Below are 27,721 nucleotides of genomic sequence, written 5' to 3' on the forward strand. Positions count from 1 at the left end.
AAATCTGTCATTTCATCCTGAACGTCTCTAGACAGAAACGCCATCCAACCACATTTTCAATGGTCTGCAGGAAATTTAGAAAAACAGATGGCGTCAGTGATCCCATTTTTTTCCTTTATTAAATTTGTGGTCTTCTTTTATGTCATTTAATTTTGAAATATTCTGTGATCTCCCGAATATGTGGTTTAAGTATTCCCTATATTTATTTTCCCTTTAACAGTATTTTAAGGATGAGAATTATTAGTTGTCTTTTTATTACACGACAGTAATTGATTGAAATGGACCTTCATGTCATTTGTGTGCCAAAATCTTGCAGTATTTCACTGATATCTGTTTACAGAAGCAAAAAACAACAAACAAAAAAAAAAAAACATGTTTTCAAGTGCCATGACGCCCATTTGAATCCACAGCGCGCCCACTTTGGAATGAAATCATATTTATTGCAGTCAACTATGTGGGATATCTGTATGCCTTTAAATTTACATGCTGAATGTTTTTTCTGTTAACGCAGGCTTTTACTGTTGATGTGCATCAGCAACGATGCAGGAATAGTGTATAAAGAAAGTAACATAACTGTATTGTACTGTATATATGTATAGAAATTTTGTCCATGCGCTTTATGATGCTAAAAATGTTACAAACATGACACAGATTGAAGATACAAAATATAATGATGATGTAAATGGACAGAAATACTGTGAAGGTCTTTTATCATGTTTTTTTTTTTTTTAGTAATGTGGTTTGCCAATCAACTGCCGTACTGAAGGAAAGTTTTTAATGGCATTATGCTGTGCAGTAATATATAAGCACAATGTCTATTATTTCTCTTTCTTTTTGCATTGCGGGAACTGTAACATTTGTTGATAGTGTAAATAGTCACTATGTATGTATACATGTTTTTGTTTTGGTTTTTTTTAAGGGGGGCAGACAGCTTTTTCCTAAAAAACAGACGGGAATCGAAGTGTAAGGGATTTTTTATGGCTTTTTTCCCCCCCCGTGCCAATGCTGTGAATAAGATGTATGTAAAATATTTACGTGACTTTGACTGAAAGCTAACTTCAGCTCTGTCCTGTTGTTAGAATAGAGATGCAGGCCTGATCTCAGTCAAAACTGAGCCATTTTGCCTGATTTCTGCAGTTGTTGAAAACACTTCTGTGATAATTATCATTCATCTTTGGAGTACTGCTATTAAAAAAAACACTTACTCCTATAATGCTGTGCATGGTGCTGAATGCATTCATACATTCATTTGCTGTTAACCCTCCCACTTCAAATGGATTTGACATCCATGAGTTAAAATACCGATCCACACATAAACATAGTACTCCCAATCGGAAAAGAATGATATTTTCAAATTGATGTCACGATAGTAATCAATGCAAGAATGTTGTTATCTTTTCAAAAGGGCAAAAACAGACACTTGTGTAGGCAGCCTATGCTGTGACTTATGCAGTTGCTTTTTTTCATCACAAGAGAGAGCTAGATGCTCTAGAAACACGTTCGGCCTGAACATAGTGGTGTCAGACAGCCTCCCATTTGGGTCCCCATGCATTGACTGTTAACCTAAAAAGGCAATGGAAGGAGAGGAATGCTTGCTTGCTCCTATACATGCTCAAGCCCAATAAGAAGACAGTATAAGCAAAGGTTTCACCCTAGAAATATTCAGTTGAGTACAGAAGTATTTTAGAAAAATCATAAGTTATATAATTTAAAAAAATACAGTATGTTTATATATTATATGGATTAGGCATCTTCTATTTCTACATAACACTGACTTAAAAAACACTACTTTTTCAACAAGAAGTCACAGCTAATTGAATCAAAGAAGCAGTTTTTCATTGAAATCCACTCAGCAACACGTATATAGGGAATATAAACAGACTTCCAGTTTCCAGGTGAAGGATAGAAATAGTTCACAGGAAAGCTTAACGTGAAATGGTGTGTATCAGCCAATGAAAACGACCATGTTTGCTGTTACTATGCCAACGGTGCTTCTTTGCAGTGCCAATGCCTCGCCATCTTCCTATAACATCATACGGAATATCAATAAGCATAAAAAAGGGAGCAAAGAAGCTGTCAAATACCAGCAGAGCCACAAAGATGAAATGAAAGCATTGATCTTTACACCAAAGTTTTCGAAGATAATTTTCCTCTCGAAATATGACGGCCATTGTCAACAGAGAGTAAACAACACAGCCGATGCCCATTTTTTTTCTTCCTTATCCATGACCTCACCTGCAGTGGGAATGCTAATCAACCTAATAACCCCCAAACAAAAAAAATGGTTTGTATCTTGGAAAAACTCCTACAGGAGGTCAAGGCTCTAAAATCCGAATGGCCACTGAATTTGTAAACTGATTCCATATGTGTCATGAAATCTTACACTGCCCTCTATTGATCCTTGAGTCCTTCTCTGTCTGCACTTCTACTTGAACTTGAAGAAAAACAAAGAAAGAAAAAGAAAAAACAGGGTCAAAAAGCTATCCAAACAGTCAAGAGCCTGGAGGTTTGGGATAGCATAGCAGCTTCTCAAGTAAAGTCTGTCTTTAATCCTGTTAAGTGTATTTAACCCCATAGACATTACATCGTCTACACGACAACGACCATAACCTGAGAAACACAGGAAATATGAGATTAGATCCTGTTTATGAGTAATCATAGCCTGAAATTCGGCGGTTATAGCATTTGTGATTTTATTAAAAAGATGATTCACGATGTGTTGATGTGATATCTCCCTCAAACCAAAAGAAAAATCTAATATTCCACAGGATGTGTGGGGGTTTAATATTACGAATTGAAGCCTGTTGTTGTTATTAATTTACCATAAGCCCCCAGAGGCTCCTTCCTGTTTGTGTAAAGATCTTTCCCCCATCAGCACAGATCTTGTGTATAATTGTGGATATATTTGTCTGCTTGTCTCAGTTGACCTTAATTGTGCTGCATCCGTCCACCCATCCTCCTTTTGCCCCCCCGTTCGTCCGTCCGTCCGTCTGCCTCTGCTGGACTTCCATTCCTGGCTGTCTGTACAGTTTGAAAGTGCCCTTTACACGTCACCAAGTCAGGCAGAGATGGTAGATGGTGGGCTGCGAGAGAGGGGTGTGCTGGGGTGGGGGTTCTATTGCTGTAACTAGGTCAGTGAAGACACACCCATCCGTCCCCTCCCAACGTCCCTGACCACCCCCTCGCTCCCTTTTCCCGTTGTGACGCAATGCAGAGACCATCTTTCTGTCTTATTAACGTCAGCATGCATACACTACAAAAGCCTATTTCATTTGGTCAGTTTTATGGTTTCATTTGACATTTTGCATATTGCATAATGTTATTTACTAATATGGCGTCGTCATAAATCCTTTATACGGGCAAGAAATGCAATGTTGGTATAACTGCTTATTGCCCAAGCTTTAAATATGAAGTTCTTATGGATTTTGACATTCAAAAACTCAACATAATGGTCATTGCTATGGAAATATAGCTTGAATGCTAAAAAGTACACCTTCTTGATTGTAGAAAAGCCACATGAAAACGACCGTAGTACTTCATTCACCCGCACAACAGCTTGTGACTTATCATGTGTCTCTGCAGTGTTCTGATCAAAAGGGAACCAGAGTCATACAATATGTACAATCTAGAGCAAACTCCAACTATTACATAAGGCCGCCTGTGGTATCTCGACAGCAACACTAGATGTCTCTGTGAAGGCCTGCGCCGCTATGAGTCATCTGGGCTATTGCACAGGAACTAATTTATCCAATCTCACCCATGCCTGATTCTCAAATGCAGCGTTTTTGTGTTGATTGTTACACCAAATCTGGGGTGATGCATGCACGACTTCGCAGTGACGAAAAACATGATGTGGGTGGTGAATGCGATTAACCCGACAATGCGCAAGTTTGAATGGAACATAAAAGCACAGGGAAGCGTGTGCGGGTTTCAACTGGTGATTCATGTGTGAAAACAACCTCATCGTTTCAGTGGCTCCAGTCTTCCGTGATTAGATAATGTAAGGCCAAACATGCAAATCTGCCCCTGAAGACAATCAAGATGAGAGAATTTATTAAGATGATAAAAGAAACACGATAAGGCAACTTTGATTGGCCAGCAGAAGACTATGGACGGCAAAGAAAGGCTCCAAAGGATGTAGGTCATTGGGCTGAACGCGAAGGAAGCAGAAAGTATTTCCTTGAGGGAAATATCTAAGATAATGGACTTCTTGTTTCCACCTCGCTACACGAGATAGCTTGGATACAAAATACAAACAAATATGACAACAGCATCGATGCGTACGGAGGGTGCGGGGGGTTCTCACTTCATACAGGGTGTAACTGGGTCAGGTTCACATTGCAAAGCACATTGAATCACACTAGGGATGAAAACAGTCCGGTTGCCTGGGAAACCACCTTTTAGGCAGATATTTGCATGGCATATATTTGCATCCGAGCTTGTGTACACGCAGGAAAAACAGCTTAAACTCATTGTATGGGGATTATAAGCAGGTTGGTGCTCTAATCACTCAAGAACATCTCATTTTTAGTTAATGTATTACTTCATTTAGTGTTTCAGTGTTATTACTGTGTCAACATTAGCCACAGTCCGACTATTCAACAGCATGTGGGAGTGGCAAAGTGATGGACAGAAGAAGAAATACGTTGCCGTTTGTTGGGGCAAGTCTGGGCATACTGTGGAAATGCGTGAGTCATAATACATTGAATAAAAAATATATATTGGTCTAGATTGAGAATAAAGAATATGGAACACCCTTTTTTCTCTAATGTATTCATAGTTTTCTCAATTTAATGTTTAAAATTTAACTATTTAACAAGGTTAAACTAAGTAGTAACTACAAAAAAATGTAGTTTTCAGTTGATAGTCTGGGGCTGCTTTGCTTCTAAAGAGCCTGGATGACCTGTTGCGATTAATAATGAGTTTGCATTTATTTTTACTTTGCATGGAACTTAAGAAAAGTCAGATAAGGAAGAAAAAGAAGAGTTTGGCAACTGGACGCAAATCCAAATAGAAACAAAGTCACTAAAAACCTGGCTTTACATGTAAAGCCTGCTGTATAAAATCAGGTCAAGGACAATATAAAAATACACTGTGTATGTTTGCGTTACTGCCAGCCATCCATCTCATTGGTGGTGGGGTTGTATTTGCACAATGAGATAATCCCTACCTATTGAACTGCGCTTGAACTCTAATTCAATTTACAAATACTTTATCATACTCAAACCTTTACATTGTATAGTGTAGAACTAATAATCATGATAACATAAACACGACTTTGGAAAATTATTCAGGTGTTCATCACATACGAAACAAAACATGGAACACTGACCTGGTGACGCAGCAAAGAGAAATACTACTGCAGTTTAACCAGCCGAGTCCGTCAGCAGGGGGATTAACAGAACCTTAAGAGAATAGAAATGAAACAGATTTAGCAAATGAGAGAAATCTGCTTTACAATATAATCATGTAACCTGACATATCCCTGTTTACACACGAGTAGTATTTGGTGAAATTCTACCTCACACAAGTGAAAGGCTAAACTTGCACTGATGAATTTCATCTTGGATCCTGTTCTTATAACCTGAGGCCAGCATGCGAATGTTTTGTGGTGCAGCGTGGGAGAAACAAAAAGGAATGTACAGAGTTGATGCCACTCAGGCAAAAAGATTGGCCACGGGGCCTCCGTCTGAAACCATGTGCAGCCAATCAGTTACAGTCGAAGCGTCATTCCGACAAAGGCTCTTTGATGCAAGCAAGGCCTTTAAATTGATCTGAGCAGAGTCAGAAGGCTGCACTAGCTCTGATCAGAAGCAGGAGACACCTACGGTAAACAAAAAAAAAAGCAGTCTGATAACAAAAAACCCTACAATCTAGCTATTTGAAAATAAGCTTTGAGTCATGTAAGGGTAACACAGCCGTTCACTATCACAGCTTATTTAGTATGAGCTGATCTAAATGCATTGACTTTTTCAAACCGGAATTGCAAGTGACAATCTTTCCTCTTTATTTTGCTTTGTTTTCTTGGCTACACTGTCATCAATACGTCAAACTAGATGTCTTTTAATCATTTTGCCATTGTACGACTAATCTAGGCCTTAAGAATGAGAATGTAATTTTCCAGTGTAGTACAATACTGCGCTTTTATTTATCAGTACTTGCTCTAGTTTCGATTTGTTTATTCTATTTTAATTCATTCATTCATTTTCCCTAGCGCTTAACCTCACAAGGTACGCGGGGGTGCCGTAGCCTTCCCCAACTAACTAAATAGCTTCCAGGGAGAGGATACTCATACCTAGGAGCGATTTAGAGTGTTCAACAACCCTACCATGCATGTTTAAGGAGGAAACACATTGTATATAGCATTGTTCCAGAAACCTGAAACGCACTACCAAAAATGGACATTATTTTTTTTCCATTTTGTATGCAGGTCTGTTTATTGTCGTAAGATTTATGATGTCAAAAAAACTCATATGTGTTTGTATTTTCACCATCCACCCCCATCTGCTCTTTCATCCTGTTATGCAGCATCTGGCACATCCCCAAAGCTCTTCCAGCTCGAAGATCTTCACCTTCTTTGTCTTTTCTACCACCTTTATTTTACATCAGGCAACAAAATGTCTGCCTTGGCCAATCCTTGCTTTCTCAATCCCTTACTCTCTCTCTCTCTATCTCCCTGTCTCTTTCTCTCTGTCCCCTGCTGTCTAACCTATCTGTACAGCAGTTACATAAGCACTAAGGTCAAAGTGTCACTGTGGTTGTCAAGGGAGACATATAACAGAGGGGGCTTTAGAAGAGGTGTTAGCGCGAGGCAAAAAGGAATGACAAAACGGCTAACGGTCGAACGGAAACAACTGTAGGGATTGGCGCGCATTTTGGAGAATGAAAATATGCACCATATTAGATGAGGAATGAAAGGATTAACAGGGTTTCTAAAAGAAGGAACGTGTGTGCGTGTGAGTGTGTGAGCAAGAGAGAGAGAGAGAGAGAGAAAAAAAAATCTGTGACTGCTCTATTAACCTAGTTTGAGTAATCTCTGCCTTCATGCTGTTTCATAACATCGCTGCCAGAACATTGCATCATAAGCGCGCACACACACACATACACACAACCTCCACGACACCCCACCACATCACCGCCAACCCCCTGATTACCACAGGGAGGACTGAGTTACGCATATGTTTATAATAGTTTAAGATTGCAGTTCAATGTGCCTGATTGCAACAGATAAAAAATGGTAGGTATTTGTTGCATATGTGCTTGTTGTTAAGGATGCAAGAGTGAAACAATAATTGAAAACAGTGTGATGTTCAAAAATGAAGTGAAACAGGAACCAGGTGGCATCAGACATTGGAAGGTCATTGGGTGTAAACTCGGAAACTTGCCTTCAGAGAATACATTGAAATGCTGTTAGCAATTACTGAAGAAAATGTCAAATTATCCAACCTTCCGCCCTGAGATAATTTATTTGCATAAACAAACATTCTTGTCACACATATTTGGATGTTTATGCAATGTTATCACCATGCCAATGGTCAAAAATGATTTAATTTATGCTGTAGCGGCATAATTAAGTATACGCCAGGTGGGAACTTTGTTAGCAATCATAAAACAAAGCAATGTAAATTAATATAAATAGGTTTATTTTGGTAGGCACTGCAATGGAAATATTTACTCTATAATTTCAATTATTATTTTGCATGTACTTGATGTAAAACTACAATCGGCTTGTTTGTGACTGAGAAAATGACAATGTCAAGTAGTAATGAGTTATGATCAGCCAATAAAATAAGATAGAAATACACAAATGTATCACTTAGTAGTGGAACAATCACCTCATTGGCTGCCATTGACAGCAATAAACGTCCTAGTCATTTGAAGATTTGTTCATTCGCTGATGCAAGGCAACAAATACTAATTGGAAATCTACCATTGTCAATGGCACTTAAAGAAGTCCTCAATTAACTGATAGATGAACAAACAAATTGACAACCTGACTATGATTTTAGTGTGCATAAAAACATTTTTTGCAGTGTGGGGGCCCTAGGGATTTCTTGCTTGGAAGCTTCAGCTCCCCCTACTGCACTCATCGATTTAAATAAGTGTGCTATAAACTGTTAAGTCACATTACAGTACTGTACAGCTGCCCTTATTTAATGACATTGGAATCTTGGCGTGTTAGGATCGCGTGGCTTCTCTCTTTCTAACTTCCACAGCCACCTTAAAAACTCACCCTACGCGCATGCGCAATGACGCCGCCGCTGCTGCTCGAAAGAGCGTGTGGCGGTGAGATCATGTGAGAGAGTCCACGCTTGGAGAAAAGTAGGTTAGCAGGGTAGACTGAGAGGAAGGCGCTGACTGTGTGGACCACCGTTGGGAATATTTCAGCCAAACATCACCACTATTCGCGAGGGCGTTTAGGATGCAACCCAAAACGACTTTCTTTACTCTATTCTTTCCCTCGGACTTCACTGAACGATAGAGGACACTCAGGGGTGGGCATTTTTTTTCCTTGATTCTTTTGACATTTCTTTTTTTCCTCCCTACCAGATCGGGTTTGCAATCGGGATCGAAATACATTTTTTATTTATACAGACACTTTTTTTTTTGCTGGCAGCCATTCACCTGCAGCACAGCCAAATGTAGCCGCGCGTCCTTCTAAATTGGTTAAGAAGAAGAAGAAGAAGAAAAAAACGTCAAAATGAGAGGTAAGTGCATTCGGGTTAACTCGTTTGGGTGTTTGGAGGAACTTGATGGCCTGTTTTAGACATCGTAAAGTAAAAAAAAAAAAAAAAAGAAACGGGTTGCCTGCCACATGTGCGCACAGATCCTGGGTGTGCGCCTGTTTTGCTCCCAAATGCGCATTAATCCCCCCATGACTGGATTAGGGATGAATACTGCAGTGTTTGTGTTTACTTTTCAATTCACTTGCAGTGGGTTTTAATCAAAAATGCATTAAAACCGTGATTATTTTTTTAAAAATTATAGTCCAGCTGATCATATTACCAGATAACCACATGCAAATTTTAATAATCATGCCAAACCTGTCATCAAGTGAGCTATGACATTTGTCAGACAGAAAAACCCTGTACATTTTAATCGGGGTTCCATGTTTGTGTTATGCAATAAGAGGGGAGGGGCAACATAGGAGCTTGCTAGTGACCAAAACTACAATTATGTAATCTACTTGTTTATATTTCAATGGTTAATTTAAACTAAACTATGGCATACTACTGTTCATAATAGAATCAGTTAAAAAAAAACTAAAATGTGTGTCTAGTCATGGGCACTAAACAGGCCGCCCTATATGATAACAATTGGGTTTAAGTCAGTTATTTGAAAAAAAAATATGCGTCATCTTTGCTGCCATTTTATCAGATAGGTCGGGATGTTGAGTTGGCGGGGTCTTGCCAACATGGCAAGATATAACCGCATAACTGTGTGACTACAGAGGGAGATGGACCTGGCTGTTCCACTGACCTAGTTATGTCACCAAACGTTACACAGCATGCGCAACAGAGGGAGGGGGAGCGACTGAGGGAAGTGCCTGCCTGCCTGCCTGCCCGACTGCCTATAGGCCATGTGGAAAAAGAACACACATTGACACTTGCCCTTGCACTTCAATTTGACTCCTGGCTACCGTCACTGAGGAATGAACTTGAACTTGAGCGGGAATTCCTAGAAGAACAAAGCGTATCGCTAACATCTGTACATTCCAGCCGTCTGTCAAAGCCACCTAAAGCTTAAAACAAGTTGCATAGACAAGGAAGATACTTGATACAGTCATTTTGGCATTAATGCACTCTAGCATGTCAAAATAGAAATCTATTTTAATGATCAAATTGAAACCGCCTTATGGTAGAGGGGTTCACTGGCCTAAATTCCGGGCTCGATTCCCGCTGATTGTGATATGATTGTCGGTTGTCTGATGACTAGCGACCAATTTTAGGGTGTAGTCTGTGGCAAACCTTACAAGAATGAATGACTGAATGATCCAGTTAATGCCAAATAATGCTAGACGTTCATTCAAATTGAATGGCACATTTTGCAGGTCAGGGAGTACAATAAGCTCCTTCAAAGACACTGTTTGCTTTTCATGAAAATAATATATATTTTGGACGTCGGGATCCTATCCTCAGGTATACGCTAAATAACTCACCTCTCTGTTTGCTTCTCGCAATGCATGAGATACCGCCAAAGCTCTTCTTAAATAGGAACTGGTCTCAAGGAATTATATCAACCAAGTGATGGTGAAAGACGAATGAGATCATTATTACGAATTATCTGTACTTGCATTGACCAAGCTGAAGAATAGAAATTACAAACATTTTTAGAGAGGATGTCATTTTTTTTGGTACACTACAAATAGCAGGGTCTTATTGGATAATGTACTGGACTTTTTTTGGTCAAAATGTGGGAATGAAAAAAAAAAAGTGTATGTTTGAACATAAAAACAGCTGCTTTTTCTCAATATTTTATATGAAAACTGTCAATTCTGATCTTGGTTTGCAAATGCAAGATTACCGGCATTGAACAGATAGATTATATCTAATTACTGTACTTTAAAATACAGGATATATTGGATTTCATTTATTGAAAACAAAAATCTGCTAACATTTACTGTTGTGTGGCTAAAATCAGAGTATTACGAATGAAAACTCCATTATAAAAATAGATTGTCTAAATCTGACATGAATTGCATGTATTAAAGGCCTTTACAATCGGGATAACTTGACATAATATAATTGAGAGTGTGATAGCAGAGGGTTGGTTCGATTTAATTGCATGTGCTGCAGCGTCCGTCATTCTGCACCTTGCTGTGAGACATGATGCAATCAGGGTTGCTGTAACCCATGGAGTGAAACCCCATGCTGTCAAACTGTCGAATTAGTAGCAAGCAAGTCACAACTCCGGATATTTGACTCATTTACTATCAGAGTGGCTGTATAAATAGACAGAATTGCCAAACGTCCACCAGTGCTATGAAGCAAGTCATATTCCGTTTGAAATGAGCTAATTAAAAAAATGTAGATCACCGAGTTCAGTAAAGTGTTGCAGTAAGTAAGCCATCGAGCAATGTTTATGACACGCCAACAAGAACAGCCTGTCCTTTCCTTGTTTTGAAACTGGTTACACAAGTATTGACATGAGTTACGTATGTCGCCACTCGTGTGAGGGTCAAAATTCTTTTTTTTTTGGTCTGCGACATATTACTGACACACTGTGTTTGACCCACTGGCCCAATAATTCTTTTTTTTGGTGTATTTCCTACTGGTCTGGTTCTTATTAGACAAGGAAAAAAAAGATTGTAAGATTGAAGTTACAGGTTTTTTTCTGCGTCACTTTTCCCTGTCCAAAGTGAATTAGCTTTTTTTGACAGATGATAAATTCAGACGTTTCACTGGCTGAGTAACAAGAAAGTCTGTTTTTCCTTCTTTTCTTTTCTTTTAAGGCTCATTTTTCCTATAGTGCACAACTAACCACCATATGGAAAACAACTTTAAATCTTTTAAAGATTTTGTGACTGGCTCGTTGTGCTAGTAGAGTGTTGCATGTGTTTTCATGGATTATGTTAGTGAAATAGGAAGGCTTTTCCTGATTAGTTAGAATACATCAGTTCTTTTAATCCGGTCAAATGGATCTACGCAATTGTGTTAGACAGGCTCTAAAGTAAATGTTGCCTTGATGCAATGGGCAAGTCATCGTGGGAAAATATGCTTTTGTTTGGTGTCATCTAGACTGTATTTCTGTCAAAAAGCAAAGCAAAGAATGGCAAATCAAATAATTCTATGATTTCGACTCATCCCTCTGGTACAGTAGCTCATTCCAAATAAATGTGTCACTAATAAAGCATGATGTGTTTTGATATCACTAGTTAATGCAGTTTTACCAGTGTTTTATTACATCTGGTGGTTAATTTTACTGTTATGCAACAATTCTTTTTGGTATTCAAACTTCAGGCCTGAAGGAAAATGTTTTTCATGGAAAGAAAAGAAGGAGCTCCACCTTAAAAAATGGTCTGTGGAGCACTCTGATGTGCCTTCTTCCACCCCCTCCTCCCTCTTGTTTCAGTGGGAAAGTGTGTCAGTGGGACAGAATGTCCACATGGACTGACAGGCTACATCGCTCAATTGATGGTTGACTCAGCCAATACCGAAAAAGCTGCTGTCAGCGCCTAGCCAGTGGGAAAGAGCGATTGTGCGGAGGGGCGGGCCAGCGGTGTTGCTAGAGTGAGCCGACTGAATGAGTGTTGTGAGGAATGCTCACAGACGAGAGTTATATAATCGAGAGACGGGGAAGGGGGGGGGGCGGGAGAGGTGAAGGGGTTTTTTCCATTGCATGCCTGCAGCTGCCACCATCAGTTGAGTACAGTATTTTCGTCGACAGCTTAAGAATTGAGCAGGCAGCAAAGTGCACATATGCACTGGGAAATTGTCTTTTGGGTTTATAAATAATCACACTTAAGAGGATTATCAGATGTAACACAGTAAAGTGTATCATATGAAAGTCTTGAGGTAGAACAATGTCAGACTAGGAAATTAGACTAAGCAAGAAATCTTGGGATATTGCTATTTTGCCTCGGACGAGACAGAAGAAGTCTTTGTTCGTTCGTCTCTGTGTGCAATGGTCATGTGATTCCCTGATCTGTTTGTGCAATCTATTCCTTCATGGGGGCCTCGTGCAGGGTGCAGATGGACACAGTTGAAGGCAAGTTGGCCTCACTGGTTCTGTTACTTTAGTTGTGAGAAAGTTACATTGTTCGCAAGATCACATTTTTCAGATATAACTATGGAACTATGGAGTATAACTCTTACATCTACAGTCCAGCGAAATAGAACTGTCTAACTCTTATAAGATAAAGTGCAGCTTGCTGTTTCTAGGTCAACAAAATACACTAAGGACATCATTTTGGGCAAGACATATAAAAGAAGAGCACAAGAAAACACAGTACAGATGAACTGAATTAAAAAGCAGGCAAAGTTCACTAGCACTAATCATAAAGCAATATAATAGCTGCTTATCTGATAGCATAAAAGGCAATATGTTTAAAGTCTTTCAAGGGTATTGCAGAGTAGCTTGCCAGTTATATTAGAAAAACAATACTAAGTTTTAACAGAATGTCTGGGAAAGCTAACATAGGAGTCAGGTGAACGCATTACATGTTTGACTGGTATACATTTCCTGAATTGATAAGAGTTTTGAAAAACAAAGAACTGTTGTTTCCTCAAAGACATTATTTGAGGTATTAAAGTAGTGTTCTGACCTGTTCAACGTTGGTCTTGCAGCTCAGATCGAGGTCATCCCCTGTAAAATCTGTGGGGACAAGTCCTCGGGCATCCACTATGGGGTCATCACCTGTGAAGGCTGCAAGGTAAGATGGAAAACAAAGAGATGTTTAAAAGAACATGTTAAATCTCCATTGCACACATGTAAACTAGGCCTGTATTATTTTTTTTCAGGGGTTCTTCCGTCGCAGTCAGCAAAACAATGCCATGTACTCATGCTCCCGCCAGAGGAACTGTTTGATCGATCGGACGAATCGCAACCGTTGCCAGCACTGCCGTCTGCAGAAATGTCTGGCTTTGGGGATGAGTCGAGATGGTAAATACAACAGACCACATACTCTTACTTCCTATAACCCCTACAATGACGAGACTTGACGTAATCACGTGTCGTAACTGTAAGTTTGTCTATAAAGTCCTAAAAATTGGAAATTGAGTAGCCTTTGCTTTAGAACCAAGTAGTATATTCCACTAAATAAAAGCTGATACCGTGAGAATTTGAAGCCCTCACTTGCTAATGTCCCGCTTCAGCTGTTGGGAGATGCCCCCAAACTTGCGCTCATCTCTTTTTTGGGATGCGGAGAAAATGAATACACTGTATAGACTGTCATGAAGTAAACTGGATATCAAACCTAGAACATTCAGTTCTCTACTAGAAATTGAATTGAATGGATAAATATGCTACCCTACACATTGTATTTGCAATAACACATTGATGGATATAACATGGTATTGCTATGTTTGTCACATAACTCATCTTGATTAATTTGATTCAACATTAGAATGTGTCACACTGGTATTTATAGGTTCAGTGCAAGTGATCTAAAGATGATGTGCCAACTTTAGAAAATAGCTGACATAACTTGTTGACTGTTGACTGCCAGTATTTTGTTGTATACGGTGTCTAAAGTGACATAATCCAATGATGACCCCAAATGTATTTTCTCTCAACAGCGGTCAAGTTTGGCCGTATGTCCAAAAAGCAGCGTGACAGCCTATACGCTGAGGTGCAGAAGCATCAAAAGTCCCAAGAATGTGTGGGCTTGGAAGATGGGGGTTCTACTACTCTGTCCTTACCCAGAGAAGATGGCGTACGTGGCGGTAGCAGGGAAGATAATGAGGAAGGTTTGAGCCGTTCCTATAGCACCGGAGGATCCAGCTCTACTCTCAGCGACCTGGATGACATTGCCGCGCTACCAGACCTTTTTGACCTACCGCTGACCCCAGAAGAGGCCAGCGAGTACTGCAGCTTAGAGCTACTAGGCGGAAGTGGAGGGACCAGCACCGGAAACACCTCTAACTCATCATCCGCTTCCCCCTCGTCCTCATCCCTGTCCAATCAGAATTCTCCTCAGACAATGTTGGATGTGTCAGACAACAATGGCATCCAGCTAATGCACACGCATTCTCATTCACATTCGCTGCTTGGAGACATGCATGCACTGCTGGACCAGTTGCCTGAGGACTGCACCTTAACAGAACTTGGTGAGTAGAAACACATCAAGTATTTGAAGATGGCTATTCACTAGATCTGGACAAAAAAAAGGATAGTATTTGTAATGGCAAACCATGTATAATGAGCTTCACAGTATTCTAAAGCAACAGGGTGTTTTGTTACGGTGCCATATGTTATGCCTCATTAGTATTGATGGAGACAATTATAATGACTTTTCATGAGGCCTCAATCAATATTATGAATTTTTCCATCCTTAGAAGGCAAGTTACCTACAATTTTTTATTTTGTGCGAATGGCTTTTACCCTTTCCAATGTTATACGTGAAGAAATTAGTAGACTGAAGCTATTTTCACATTCATCCAATTATGGAAGTGAGGCTTTTTCATGGCTTCGGTCATTCATTTACATAATTGGATATTATTCCGCTATGTGTGTGACCTGTGACATCATAACCAATAGTTTGAAGTAGATTGTGTGTGTGGAATACAAATATTTGGTATGATGCAAAGCCTACAAATGCCAAGAAAAGAAGCAATAACATGGAACTTATTGCAAAATGCTATTTAGTATTTGGAAAAATAGGGTAATCATGCTCAAAACATATTCAATGTAACAAGGGCTTCCATCTAAAGTTCAGATCATTTACTGATAGCATAATGTGGCCAAATTCTTTTTCAAAAACAGCTTGGGGTCGTCTTGTGATATCACTTTTAACACCCCCCTCCAACTGTTTGTTGCTAAAAAAAGGATAAAGTAGATTAATACCCTGTGATCCGAGGTCACACTGACATGATCTTTGGTTAGTTCAAGTAAACCACATTCCCAAACATTGCATTTGTCTCCCGTTACACCCTTTGATTGAGACTATATTTATATGCTTGTTTTGTGTATTTGTATTTGTCTTACAGAGCGAATCACTCAGTGTATTTTGAAGTCTCACTTGGAGACGTGTCAATACAGTGCTGATGACATGAAGAGATTTACTTGGGTGCAATACACTCCTGAGGAAACCAGGGCTTTTCAAAACAAGGTACATATGCAGATACATGTCTTCATTTGTAGAGTAACTAGTCAAAGGTATCGAATGCTTCTGTCAAAGTAGTCAATTTTGCGTTTTAAAAAACTATTGTCATCATTTGAGAAACAATTTATTTCTGTTTTGCAGTCAGCCGAGTGGATGTGGCAACAATGTGCACATCAGATTACCAACGCCATCCAGTATGTTGTGGAGTTTGCCAAACGTATTGCTGGCTTCATGGACCTTTGCCAGAACGACCAGATTATTTTGCTAAAAGCAGGTCAGTGTACAGTCCACAATAGATATATTTAGAAATAATAGATCATAGCATACAACCAGAGTAAACAAGAATGTAAAACTTGCTAACTTGAGTTCCTTCTGTTCTTTGTCTCCAAACTTCTCTTCCTTCTTTTGCCACATTTCTTTTGGACAATTGGGAGAAAAACTTTTTTTTTTTCTTTCTGGAAAATTCCTTCCCTCCTTCACCTATGTTTATAATTTGTGTGGGGTAAACATGTATTTGACAATGTATTTACTTGATGTAAATATTTGAACTCTTTAAAACATACATATGTTTAAATGGTTTGAATTGTCATCTATATGTTCACTAATCTGAATCCAAATTTACATTTGTTTGTGTCCATGTTGGAGCATTTCGGCCCCTTTTGTCAACCCCATTCTTTCCCCCTTCCTTGTGCATTTCTCCACATCTTTACCCCCTATGGCTACCATTTAGGATGCCTGGAAGTCCTGCTGATACGTATGTGCCGGGCTTTTAACGTCAACAACAGTACAATTTTCTTCAATGGAAAATTTGCCTCGCCTCACTTCTTCAAAGCACTTGGTGAGCATCACGTTAGGAATGCATCACAAAATTTCCAAAACATTCAATTGAACCCATCTATTATACATTATGCATACATTCTAAGCAATTCTAAATTTGCAAAGTATACACCTGAACCATCAATTAGTAAAATTTAACACAAGACGTGATGTACTGTAGAATAGACAAAATGTCTGTAAATTATTCAAACAAGCTTCTTGGTAAACGTACTTAATGGAAAACTAAGATCAGATACTACACGCCGACTCAATACTGCCTTCTCTCGTACAAAAAGTGCTACGGCGCATGGCTTGCCAATGGAAAAAAAATCTAACGTCATTATGTCAAGAAGCGGTGGTTCTCGTCCCGTAAGGCGCCAAGTTCTGCCGTTTTGACCTTGGTGTTCTTAGATAAGTTGTAACAACGTTGGAGTTTATTTTTAAGATTAGAAGCAGAAGAGGATTCTTTCTACATTTATATTAGGCCTTTGACACAGCATGAGATAATACAATGATTTTCACATGTTTATTCAGGTTGTGATGACCTGGTGAGTGCAGTATTTGAACTAGGAAAAGGACTCTGCCGCCTCCAACTGTCTGATGAAGAGATGGCTTTGTTTAGTGCGGCTGTACTTCTCTCCCCTGGTACGTAATTATTTCTCCACTTTTATTCACTGCCAGCCATTTACCGAATAGGCACCCCTGGTTGGCAGCATTTTGAGTTCCAATAGAATTTATACATCAACCAGATGAAAGCCTTTTTGTCCAGAAAAAGTATTTTTTTGTATTTTGTTTTTAATTTCATGAAGTTACTTGCTGGTTAGGTGATTTTTTTTCCTGACCAAAAATTCTATTATGAGACTTTACCTAATCTGCAATTATGGGGATTTTGACAGATCGGCCATGGCTTATGGATGGCCAAAAGGTTCAGAAGCTTCAAGAGAAAGTTTTCTTGGCTCTGCACCATAGTCTTCACAGGAGTGCTTCAGAGGAGAAACTGGACAAGGTATTGGGGATACAGCCAAATGCGTCTGCTTGAGTAATAAAAAAGAAAAATACCCACCATATCTATCTGTCATTCTCCACAGATGCTGTCCAAACTACCTATCATGAAATCAATTTGCAACCTTCACATCGATAAACTGGAGTTTTTCCGTCTGGTCCACCCAGAGACCGCATACAGTTTCCCTCCACTATACCGGGAGGTGTTTGGAACTGACATGACCCTCCCGGACTCTACCAACTGCTAAACAGATGGACTGACTGACAAAAAGAATGAGCGGCAGAGGGATGGAGTGAAGTGTATTTAGAGGAAAGGAAAAGGAGAGACAGAGTAGGATCTATATGTTGATGTTCAACAACCAGCAGTTAAGAGACAATCCAGTACTTTAAAGACTCCGTCTCCCACGATTCCAAAGTAGTTGTTCACTTTCTGAGCAGGCGAAGCACCTTACACTACAGACCATGCACACTCGCTCAAGTTCCTCTGCGTATCGTAGCAGCATCACTAAGCAGATGCACAAAAGCAGAATCAAGTCCAAAAACGTGTTTATCGTCTGATCCGCTGCGGATCGCCCAACCAGTAATGAATGTACCTCGTCGTCGCGCACCAGTGCACAAGCAAGGACTCAAAAGCGAATGTATAACCCTGTCGCACTTGGACAGTTTTATACATGCTCATAGAGATCAGATTTCACTCAATAGTGATCTTTCAGTATGATCATGTGCTCATATTGATACAATACCACCACCTTCTTCATGTACTTACACTTTAGGGACCAAGATCACTAGTCATTTTCTAGAGAAATACTACACAACTTCACCACCTCGAGCCGCTTCTCATTCGCCTGTGTTCGGTGCTGCCTTGAGTAGGCCCTTGAGAAACCTCAATCCCACACATCCCTTTTTCCTTGCAAATGCCACTTAGAAACAGGGCAAGATGAAATCATCTTTAATTTATATACACATTTATATACAAATATTTTAAATAAGAATGTACAGAGATGACTATTTGAAACTGCGGAGAGCTTTAGAGTGTGTGAGATTAGTTCAGAGCGATAGTGAGAGTATAAAAAGTGGATAGATAGTAGAACAGATACACAAAGGAAGCCAATATTTGGACTCTGGACTATTTTCCCCTCTATATCTTACTCTCAGGTTTCCATGACAACCCCCTTCTCCCACTTTCCCTCGACAGCAAGCCCTTTAAGGGCGTGAACAGACACTTATAGAAGCAAACAGGGGTAGTGTGCCCATACGCCAGGTAAAACAAATTGCCTTTGTTTGGCATTTAAACTGAACTTTGATGCTGATGGCCCTGCCCCTGCTGGAGAGACAAGAGGAGGACAAAATGGGACTCTAAAAATAGGAAAACTTCATGATTTTTATAGAAGGACATACAAGGTGCCCCCCACCCCAGCTGTTTTTAACCAGCAGTCAGGTGTAGTGCATTTCAGTCACTTGTGTAATCTCACCTGTTCAGGTCCACAATTTGTATCTAACCCCTTCTTGCTGGTTGGAGCAACTATTTGTAGAATTGCTCTTCTTTTCTCCTCTTTAAGTCCCAAATCCAACACTTGTTTGAATAAAAAGCACTTACTGTCCCTCCGTTCTCACTTGACAATACTAGTCTGATCCCAGGTACAGCTACCCCCCCTAGTGAGATTTTCTTGTTTTTTTGTTTGTTTGTTTTCTCTCTGTTTATTTCAGCTGAGCATAAAGACAACTTCTGAAGGTTAATGTCGAGATGAAAATGTCTTACTCTGGACACTGTCAGGTTTTTGGGGCTTGTCTCTTGCTGCTCAGGGAGCCAACTGTGACCCCTCGTCTCTTTATGACCAGCCTTGTACTCTACACCCCCTTTTAAACCCCACAGCCATGATGACCGTGGACATGAGATCTATATTTTTTTGTGAATGTTCCTCGCAAACTATCAGAGCCCTACCCATTTGTCCTAATATTGTAACATTACAATTATGAGTATTTTACATAGGAACGCGACAAAAAAATCAGTTTAAAGATCAATTTTCTTCTTGGGGTTTAATGTTCATTTTTTTTCATTTGCTGTGATGTTCACTTAGTTGTCTTTTATCCACTTTCTTTACACATCTCCACTTTTGTACTTTAAGTCAGTAATCATTTGTTAAATTGGCAAATGATTTGAAAAGTCCAAAATATGAACTAGTTTGTCTCCCATTTCTTTCCTTGTATGACAACATGTACAAGAGATACTATATTAATAGTTCAAGACTAAGTGAGTCACACAGCTCGATATATATTGTCGTCCATTGGGATACATTATATGTGGTTTTAAGAATGTAATAAACGGTTTCTTCTTTAGAAATATTTGTTATATCATTTTAACATTGAATGATGGGGGGCCCGTTGGATAAGTGGATAGCGCATCGGCATCGCAGTTCTGGGGTCCTCGGGTCAAATCCGTGTTGGTCCACCTTTGTAGAGTTGGTCTTGGGCTGTGTGGGTTTCATCTGGGTGCTCCAGTTTCCTCCCACATTCCAAAGACAAGCATGATGGTCTGATTGGACACTCTAAAGTCAGCTGGAATGAGCTCCAGCACCCCCAAGACCCTTGTGAGGATAAAGTGGCTCAGAGAATGAATGGATGATGATGATTGTGATCCCAACCCGTGCCACTAGGTGTGCAGGGGTGGAATCATCCAATTTGTTAGAAATAACGATTTATATTGTCATTAATTTTCAACAACAACATATGTAATGACAAGACAATCAATTGCATGCTCTGAATGTATTTAAAACAAATCTAAATAAACTTTCAAACTACTTACCTTGAAACTTAGATTTTGGACACACTTATGAGTAAATGGAAAACATCCAAAAAGTTAATGATAATCTAGTGTTTGGTCCTTCCATAATTAATACATCATACATTCAGATTTTTATAGTTATCTTAGGACATTCTATTTTAAATGATCCCAAACATTTTACTGTGAAAACACAGCCACTAAGTAGTCATTTTAGCTGTCTGAAAGACGAACCTCAGCTGGTGACCCACTTCGGTGGTGCTGGAGCCTCCCACAACAAACCGGAGCCAGGAAGCTGTGGTAGCCAAGGCGCTGGAGGAAGTTCTTCAAATTCCACATCTGCAGACGTGTTACTCGCATAGAGCGTTTCACCACAAACCTCGGCTTTTCTCACATACGTTCTCCCTTCGAAGTCCACTGGACAACATAGACTTTGCAAGATGTCTGTCGCTGGGTTTAGGAAGCAATTAATAAAAGCCAGCCAGGTAAGTCAGCGTTGTTATTGTTTTTTTCTTTTTCTTCCTTAACTTTATTAGCCACTTGCTAGCTCGGCAGCGCTGTTCAATGGGTTTGGTTAGCCGCAAGATAGCGTCATTAATGTTCAGGCAAACGTATGCAAAAACTGTTTTTACGTGTTAAATATTACAGACCAGATAGATCTTAAGTGTCTGTTACTTAAAGTTAAAGTAGAACGAGTGCCACTTGCGTCTGTGTAGTTTTACTCTAGAAAAACTTGGGTTGTTTGTGAAAATTCAACTTCTCTAATGAATTCCCATTTAGTCCAACAGGTGTTTACTATTACGTACTCTAATGGCATAATTGCCCATACCATCTTTTTTACGTTTATGGAAAAAAATAACACTCAAATTCGACATAAAAGATTCTAATTATTTAGATTCAACCTTGACCTGGTTGACTTAAAATCTACACAGACAGGAACAATTCATAATACAAAAATATCATATATACTATTTCTACTTTTTTTAAATTTGGTATTGTGACAGTAAGAAAAATATAGCTTTTAAATTTGTGGTGGAAAAATCCCCGATTTGTACTAATCTGAAAGCACATCCTAAGAAGATTTAGCAGAATACTTGACCATCTGGTTGGCATTTCTCCAAATTGGACCAGTGATAATTGATATTTAAATGCATTAAAGGAAACAAAAGATTCATGAGCATGACTATTTCTTTTTCATGGAAAAAATGAATTGGAAGTCATTATATGGCTCAAAACAAGATGTAAAATTAAAATCAGGTAGAAGATATTTAATTATAGCAGCTTGTGTAAGTCAGATGAGAGAGGTTCTCTTGCTCGAATAAGAAATGTGAAGCCTGACAAAAACACTACATAACTGGCAGAACCAGTATCTTTGAAGGTGCTTGTTTAACAAGTCACCGCTGAGGCATAACAAAAAGTCATTGGGTAGTAGTCAAACTTGGCGGGCGTGCCATTAAGAGAACTGGAATCTTACGAATGTCAATAAACCTCCCACACCAGTTTCATACTCCAGTGGCTATAGATGTCAGAAGCATGACAACCCAAAAGCTAATTGGTGGAACAAAAGTTATATTCAAAACTACCTAACCCTGTGTAATAAATCAATTGTCCCCATTTGGAAATGATGAATTAAGTATGGCTAACCACACTTATACTGACAGTTAAATTCAATTCACTGACCACACTCCAATCTGATTACTATACTACAATCAAGAATTCACTTCAGTATAAGCTAACTCTTTAAAATTAGTGTCTGTTTTCAGAGTTGGCTTACAGTTTTGCTTTTTGATGTTCCCAGATGGTGAGTGAAAAGGTCGGAGGTGCAGAGGGAACCAAGCTGGATGAGGACTTCAAGGACCTTGAAAGGGTATCACATACATTTCAATAGTAGCAGAGGCCTAGAACGTTGCACTAAGTCACTACCTGTGTTTCAGAGAGCGGATATTACCAGCAAAGCAGTAGTTGAAGTTGTCAACAGAACAACAGACTACCTCCAGCCTAACCCAGCCCACAGAACCAAGCTCTCCATGCTCAACTCGATGTCCAAAATCCGTGGGCAGGCGAACAGTCTTGGGTACCCGCAGACCGAGGGCCTCTTAGCAGACTCTATGATGAAATATGGAATGGAAATGGGCAATCAAAGCAACTTTGGTAAAGAAATAGTTTAATTGGAACAAAGAGCTTACCTAATTTTGTAGATAATTCAGGTATTTGTATTTTTAAGTAGTATTTATTTCTGGCCCAAGTTTTTACATTGACATTAGACTTTTTAAAACAATATCTCCTACTTCTTACATTTAAATAAGAAGCTTGTTATGTTTAAGATGGGGATGAAAAGTCATAATGTTTATTTTATTTATGGGCTGGTACACTTAGGGTTGAACACTGTTACTTTAATGTTTATTTTGCACTAGTATTAGTAGTAGTTATATTTTAAGGGGTTCCAAAAATGTTGTATTGGTATATAATTCCTGTAGGTGAAGCTCTTCAGGCTGTTGGAGAATCGATGAAAAAATTGTCGGCAACCAAGGACAGTCTGGACATAGACGTCAAGCAGAATTTTCTTGACCCATTGCAAAGAATTTGTGACAAGGACATCAAAGATATTCAGGTACATGCAAAGGTTTGAGTATATAGCCTGAATAAACACATTCTGCTATCTTATTTCTATCTTGTTCCTCAGTACTTTTCCATTGCCATTACTTATCCCTGCAAATGAAAGTTTAAAATTTCCCTTTTCGCCATCAGCACCATAAGAAGAAAATGGAGAGCCGTCGCCTAGACTACGATTACAAAAAGAAACGTCAGGGTAAAATTCCAGAGGAGGAACTCAGGCAGGCCCTGGAGAAGTTTGATGAGTCCAAAGAAAATGCTGAGACTTCCATGTACAACTTGCTCGAGACTGATGTGAGTGGCCGCTTGACTTGACTAATTAGCCAGACATATTCTTCTTTTTTATTTATGACGCATTTCAAACTTGTAAGAAGCAGTGTTGTCAACTTGTCCAACCTGCTTTTTCTTTGACATGTATCTATTTAGGATGGCATTGAATTAAAATAAATCTTCTTCCTTTTATCTCTGTACTTCTTATGCAGGTTGAGCAGGTGAGCCAGCTGGCAGCTTTTGTAGAAGCCGTGCTGCAGTACCACAGAAACGCCACAGAGATTTTGGAAGAACTTTCGGAAGACCTAACAAAAAGGTCAGCTCCATCTGGGAACTTTTTGTGGCCCTTAACATGACTTTTTTACCTATTGTCATTTATTGTGATTAGAATTATTATTTGTTCATGAAAGTGTTCTGTTTTTCACATGAAAGATAACAAATGTTCAAATTATCACTATTAATTTCATTTTACGCAGGGTACAAGAATGTCAATCCCAACCAAAGCGAGAGTATAGACCCAAACCTAGGCAGGCAAGTTTTGACTATGACAGGACTGAACAGTCCAATGGTGGTTCACCTGCAACGAGCCCTCCGGCTTATTCCCCAGGTAAATTATTTATTATATTATAATATATTCCAGTGACCAACTAATTGACATTTACAACAGAAGGATGAAAAGAGCCACAGCTGGCAGCCGTGCATCATTTTCAAAGGCACTGAAACCGTTCATTAAAAAAAAAAGTCATTTGCTAATCAGCTGACTCAATATTCTATAAAACAATAATATTGGACACTTCTCCACCATTTGTATCATTACAAGGATGTCATGTGCTTTTGAATCCTTTTAAATGTTTTCACTGTATGTTGGAGGGGTAAAAACTATTGTAATTGCACTTATGTACAAGATTTAGTCCTAAAAATGTCATTCCCTCTGCAACATGAACAATATTTAGGTCCATTTGCGTCCAGATCTTCCTTCAAGAACAGAGCGTGTGAGTGAGACAAAAGTTTGGAATTGTGCTACTTGTTTCGCATTTGCGACGAAGCAAATATTGGCCTGGGCTCCTTTTTAAAGCTGCAAAGATGGGTCCCTTTCCTTGTTTTTTATTTATTTTATTTTTCTATTCAGTTTGGCGGGATTTAATGTATCTTCAGCCTCTACTAAAAAGTAGTGTATTTCCTACTTGCCATTTCATTCTCACTGCTCAAGCTGTTAAATATGGTTCACGATTTCCAATGCTGAAGTAAAACCTCCACCAAGGCATAAAAATGTCTTCTTTAAAAAAAATCAATGCACACTTTTGAATCTAGTTGTCCAACTCCAAATTTAACATGACAAATTGTAGCCTCTTCCAAACATGAATTGATAAAATAAGACTATTAACTAACCAAAGCCTGAAAACATCCTTGATGGAGGTATCAATATATATATATATATATATATTTTTAAAGTTATGTATATTGCTGCTGTCTGGTAGACAAACTCATTGCCAAAATTTATAAATACAAAATAACAGATTGTTTGGAGACATAGAAATTGTGATTTCTGAAAAAATGTGAATTTGAGCCTTGAAACTAGTGGGTTTCTACCCGGCAACTGCAATATTGTTCGCAAAATTGGTGCAGGTTCTGAACTCGTTGTAGTTTCCCTTTACAGTGTTGTCCGTTATAACTTGACTGCAAAACTTCTGGTTGAAACATGCTCTCATCTGAGTCAATAGGAATCACGTTAGGCTACTGTCACAGTCCGTCTCACTTTGTTCCATTTTTTTCCAATTTCAGCGGCTGAGCCAAGCTGTCGAGCTCTCTACGACTTTAGCCCCGAGAACCAGAGCGAGCTAGGCTTCCGTGAAGGGGACATCATCACACTGGTCAGTTACATTGACGAAAACTGGTTGGAGGGAAGGCTCCACGGCAAGACGGGATACTTACCCATCAACTACGTTGAAGTGATCGTACCCTTGCCGTAGTGACATAATTGTTCAAAAAACTAAACATCTCACCATGACGGCCTATTTGGTCAAAAAGCATTGTAACAAATTCTGTTCTGTTTTTCAAAGAGAAGGTACAAAGGCTTGAAGGTTTGAAAATTGACTGTGTAATGGTTAAGGTGCATGTACCTAACCCAATGCGTTTGAGCGCAAAGCACCTTTGCACTTTTTACATGACTTCATTATCGCTGGGAAGGGTTTTTTTTTCCTTTTTCACAAACACTAATGGGTACTCTCACTTTATTTGGGTATTTACTTCGATATTTGGAAGCCTTTTTGGACTTCGGGTAGATTGCTTCATAACTTCATAACTGCATGTTTTCTGTTTTTTAGCCAATCCAATACTGACATCTGCTGGGGTTCTAACTCAACTCTTGTTCAGTCAAAACTTCAAGCCTTAAAATCCAAGACACTCCCGATGATGGCCCTAAAATATTTAGGGTAAAAATTCAAGCTCAAATACCTCCACTGGAAAATTCTGGATAAATCCTGTATTTTAAAAAGAAATTTGGATGGCCTATTAATAGATCCTGACACAAAGGATATGCTGAATTAATTCTGGAAACAATTATAGTTCTGGACTGTTTATCTGTCATTGGCAAAGATGAAAAAGACTTTTTTATTAATCATTTTCAGACCAAGTTATATTGGACTGGTTCATTTTATCTGAACACCAATTATTTTTTTGCGCCATTTTTTATCCAAACCAAACTAATGCTGCTCACCCAAACAAAACATTGCGCTTCATGTGATTACATACAGTATATTTCCATCTGTTAATTTGTACTTTTTGTCATGCAATTGTCCATATGCATCCATCCAAGATATCTTTAACGCTGAAAAGTATGTTCAAAATTCATTACGCATAATGCACCTCAACTATGGCTAACTTTTGTGATAATTACTAATAGTCTAATACCAAAGCTATAACCTCCAGCGCCTATTTCGTCACACTCCATTGATGCTGCTGGCAGTGTCGCTTACAATGTTCTCCAAGCACTGACCCAGCTTTGTCAAGGTATTTTCATCCTACGATACGTTTTTTTGTTCATATTCTAGACAAAGTGTCACCTTTTTGTCATTTTAACCTTTAGAATAATGTACTGTACATATAGTCTGCTGCATCCAATTGATTCTGTGGAGTTTACTTGCCCAAGTAAGCCCGGTACACAATGGCTGATTTCACTTTGAATTACATTCAGGCTACCAAAATGCGATGATACGCTCAATTCTCTAAAATGCCAAATTTCTCTGGCCCATGACTCAACTCTGTCATAGCTATTTTAACATTAAGTGGAGAAGACAGGTTCTTTTCAGGAGGAAAGACACAGTAGTGGATTAGGTCCTCCCCCTCTGGTCTTTATTCACCACCTGCCCCCTGAACCCCCCTTTCTCATTATCATCCCCCGATCCCAATCCCATGGTGCCTTTGGGAGCTCTGGTTCATCCCTGGAATAATCTCGTTTTAGCAATTTATGCATCTAAATGTTATGTTTGCATTCTTCCCAATGCCATTAGTCTTATTTAAGAGGGTCAGCCCAGGGGGGGCTGGGGAATAACTACTACATATTTTAGGTATGTATTTACATGCCTGCTTAACATAAATCAAAGGATTTGGGTATTTTATATTAAATATTGAAGATTTAAAAAATGTCTGAACAATTGGCTAAAATGTTAGCCCTTAATGTTTGATTATGGCCGTGGGAAAGATGCAACTTTTTATTCCAGTGGGTTCTTAAATGCACCATTAATGAAGGTAACTAATTTATTGAATCGTACTGCAGTTTATGTTCTGTGTAAAAATGTAACCTTTGCATTAGTCCCTACTAGTATCCATTTAAAATGTCATTTGGTGACTGACACATTGGGAGACTAAAAGTAGGATTATCCTGGATTATCTTGAGTATATGTGGATTAGCTCTTCTTGATGTTTAATTTTTGTTTATTTTATGTTTTAAAGGTACAGGGGGGATGAAGGATTTGTTTATTCTAATAAATATTGTCATACTACTTCACATTTCTTGCTCAATGTTTTTAGTATTTACATACTTTGGTAGTCTGGGTAACAATAGTTTTTTTTACACACTTCTAAAGAGAAATATAGAAAATAGTAGCAAGTAATGAATGTGGTATAATGCATTTATAATAAAAGAATGACTGTTAGGACATTGGAAAACTAACTTTAGAAAAACCCCTTCCAAATTGTCCATTAATTAAAAATTTCCAGACTTTTCTGTTAGATTCAAATAAAAAAAAACTCTGTTCAATACCTGTTTGTAATACCAGTCCTGATTTTTTTCCGACTGTGCAGCCTCAGGCCTGATAGGATGTATACTAGTAAACAAAAAAATGCTAATTTTGTTCTTTACTGCATCATACATAGATGTTCTATCACAAAGCTGCTGTTACCTACAAACCATCTAAATAATTTCAACCAATGTTTAATCTGCAGAGTGCACGAGCCCCCCGTCTTTGAAGCCCACCCAC

General features: G+C 38.9%; 2 protein-coding genes across 3 annotated transcripts; both read left to right on the plus strand.

The window, feature by feature from the left end:
• Positions 1–8,261: 8,261 nt before the first annotated feature.
• On the plus strand, positions 8,262–19,922 carry LOC144201328 (nuclear receptor ROR-beta-like). Its single transcript, XM_077723859.1, has 11 exons — positions 8,262–8,495; positions 8,618–8,708; positions 13,287–13,372; positions 13,461–13,602; positions 14,238–14,768; positions 15,648–15,769; positions 15,905–16,037; positions 16,494–16,601; positions 17,114–17,224; positions 17,476–17,585; positions 17,668–19,922. Exons 2-11 carry the CDS (start codon positions 8,702–8,704, stop codon positions 17,827–17,829), a joined length of 1,512 nt encoding a protein of 503 aa, XP_077579985.1. The 5' UTR covers positions 8,262–8,495; positions 8,618–8,701; the 3' UTR covers positions 17,830–19,922.
• Positions 19,923–20,594: 672 nt separating this feature from the next.
• LOC144201896 (endophilin-A2-like) lies at positions 20,595–25,572 on the plus strand. Of its 2 annotated transcripts, XM_077724724.1 has the most exons (9): positions 20,595–20,845; positions 22,159–22,227; positions 22,295–22,511; positions 22,838–22,971; positions 23,109–23,267; positions 23,456–23,559; positions 23,720–23,850; positions 24,197–24,235; positions 25,026–25,572. In XM_077724724.1, the coding sequence occupies exons 1-9, from the start codon at positions 20,801–20,803 to the stop codon at positions 25,211–25,213; spliced, it is 1,086 nt and encodes a 361-aa protein (XP_077580850.1). In that variant the 5' UTR covers positions 20,595–20,800; the 3' UTR covers positions 25,214–25,572. The 2 variants fall into 2 exon arrangements, with proteins under 2 accessions (XP_077580850.1, XP_077580851.1); XM_077724725.1 differs by lacking the exon at positions 24,197–24,235 and having other exon boundaries at positions 20,597–20,845.
• The last annotated feature ends 2,149 nt before the right edge of the window (positions 25,573–27,721 follow it).

Source organism: Stigmatopora nigra, chromosome 9 (assembly GCF_051989575.1).
Source record: "Stigmatopora nigra isolate UIUO_SnigA chromosome 9, RoL_Snig_1.1, whole genome shotgun sequence".
NCBI classification, from domain to species: Eukaryota; Metazoa; Chordata; class Actinopteri; order Syngnathiformes; family Syngnathidae; genus Stigmatopora; species Stigmatopora nigra.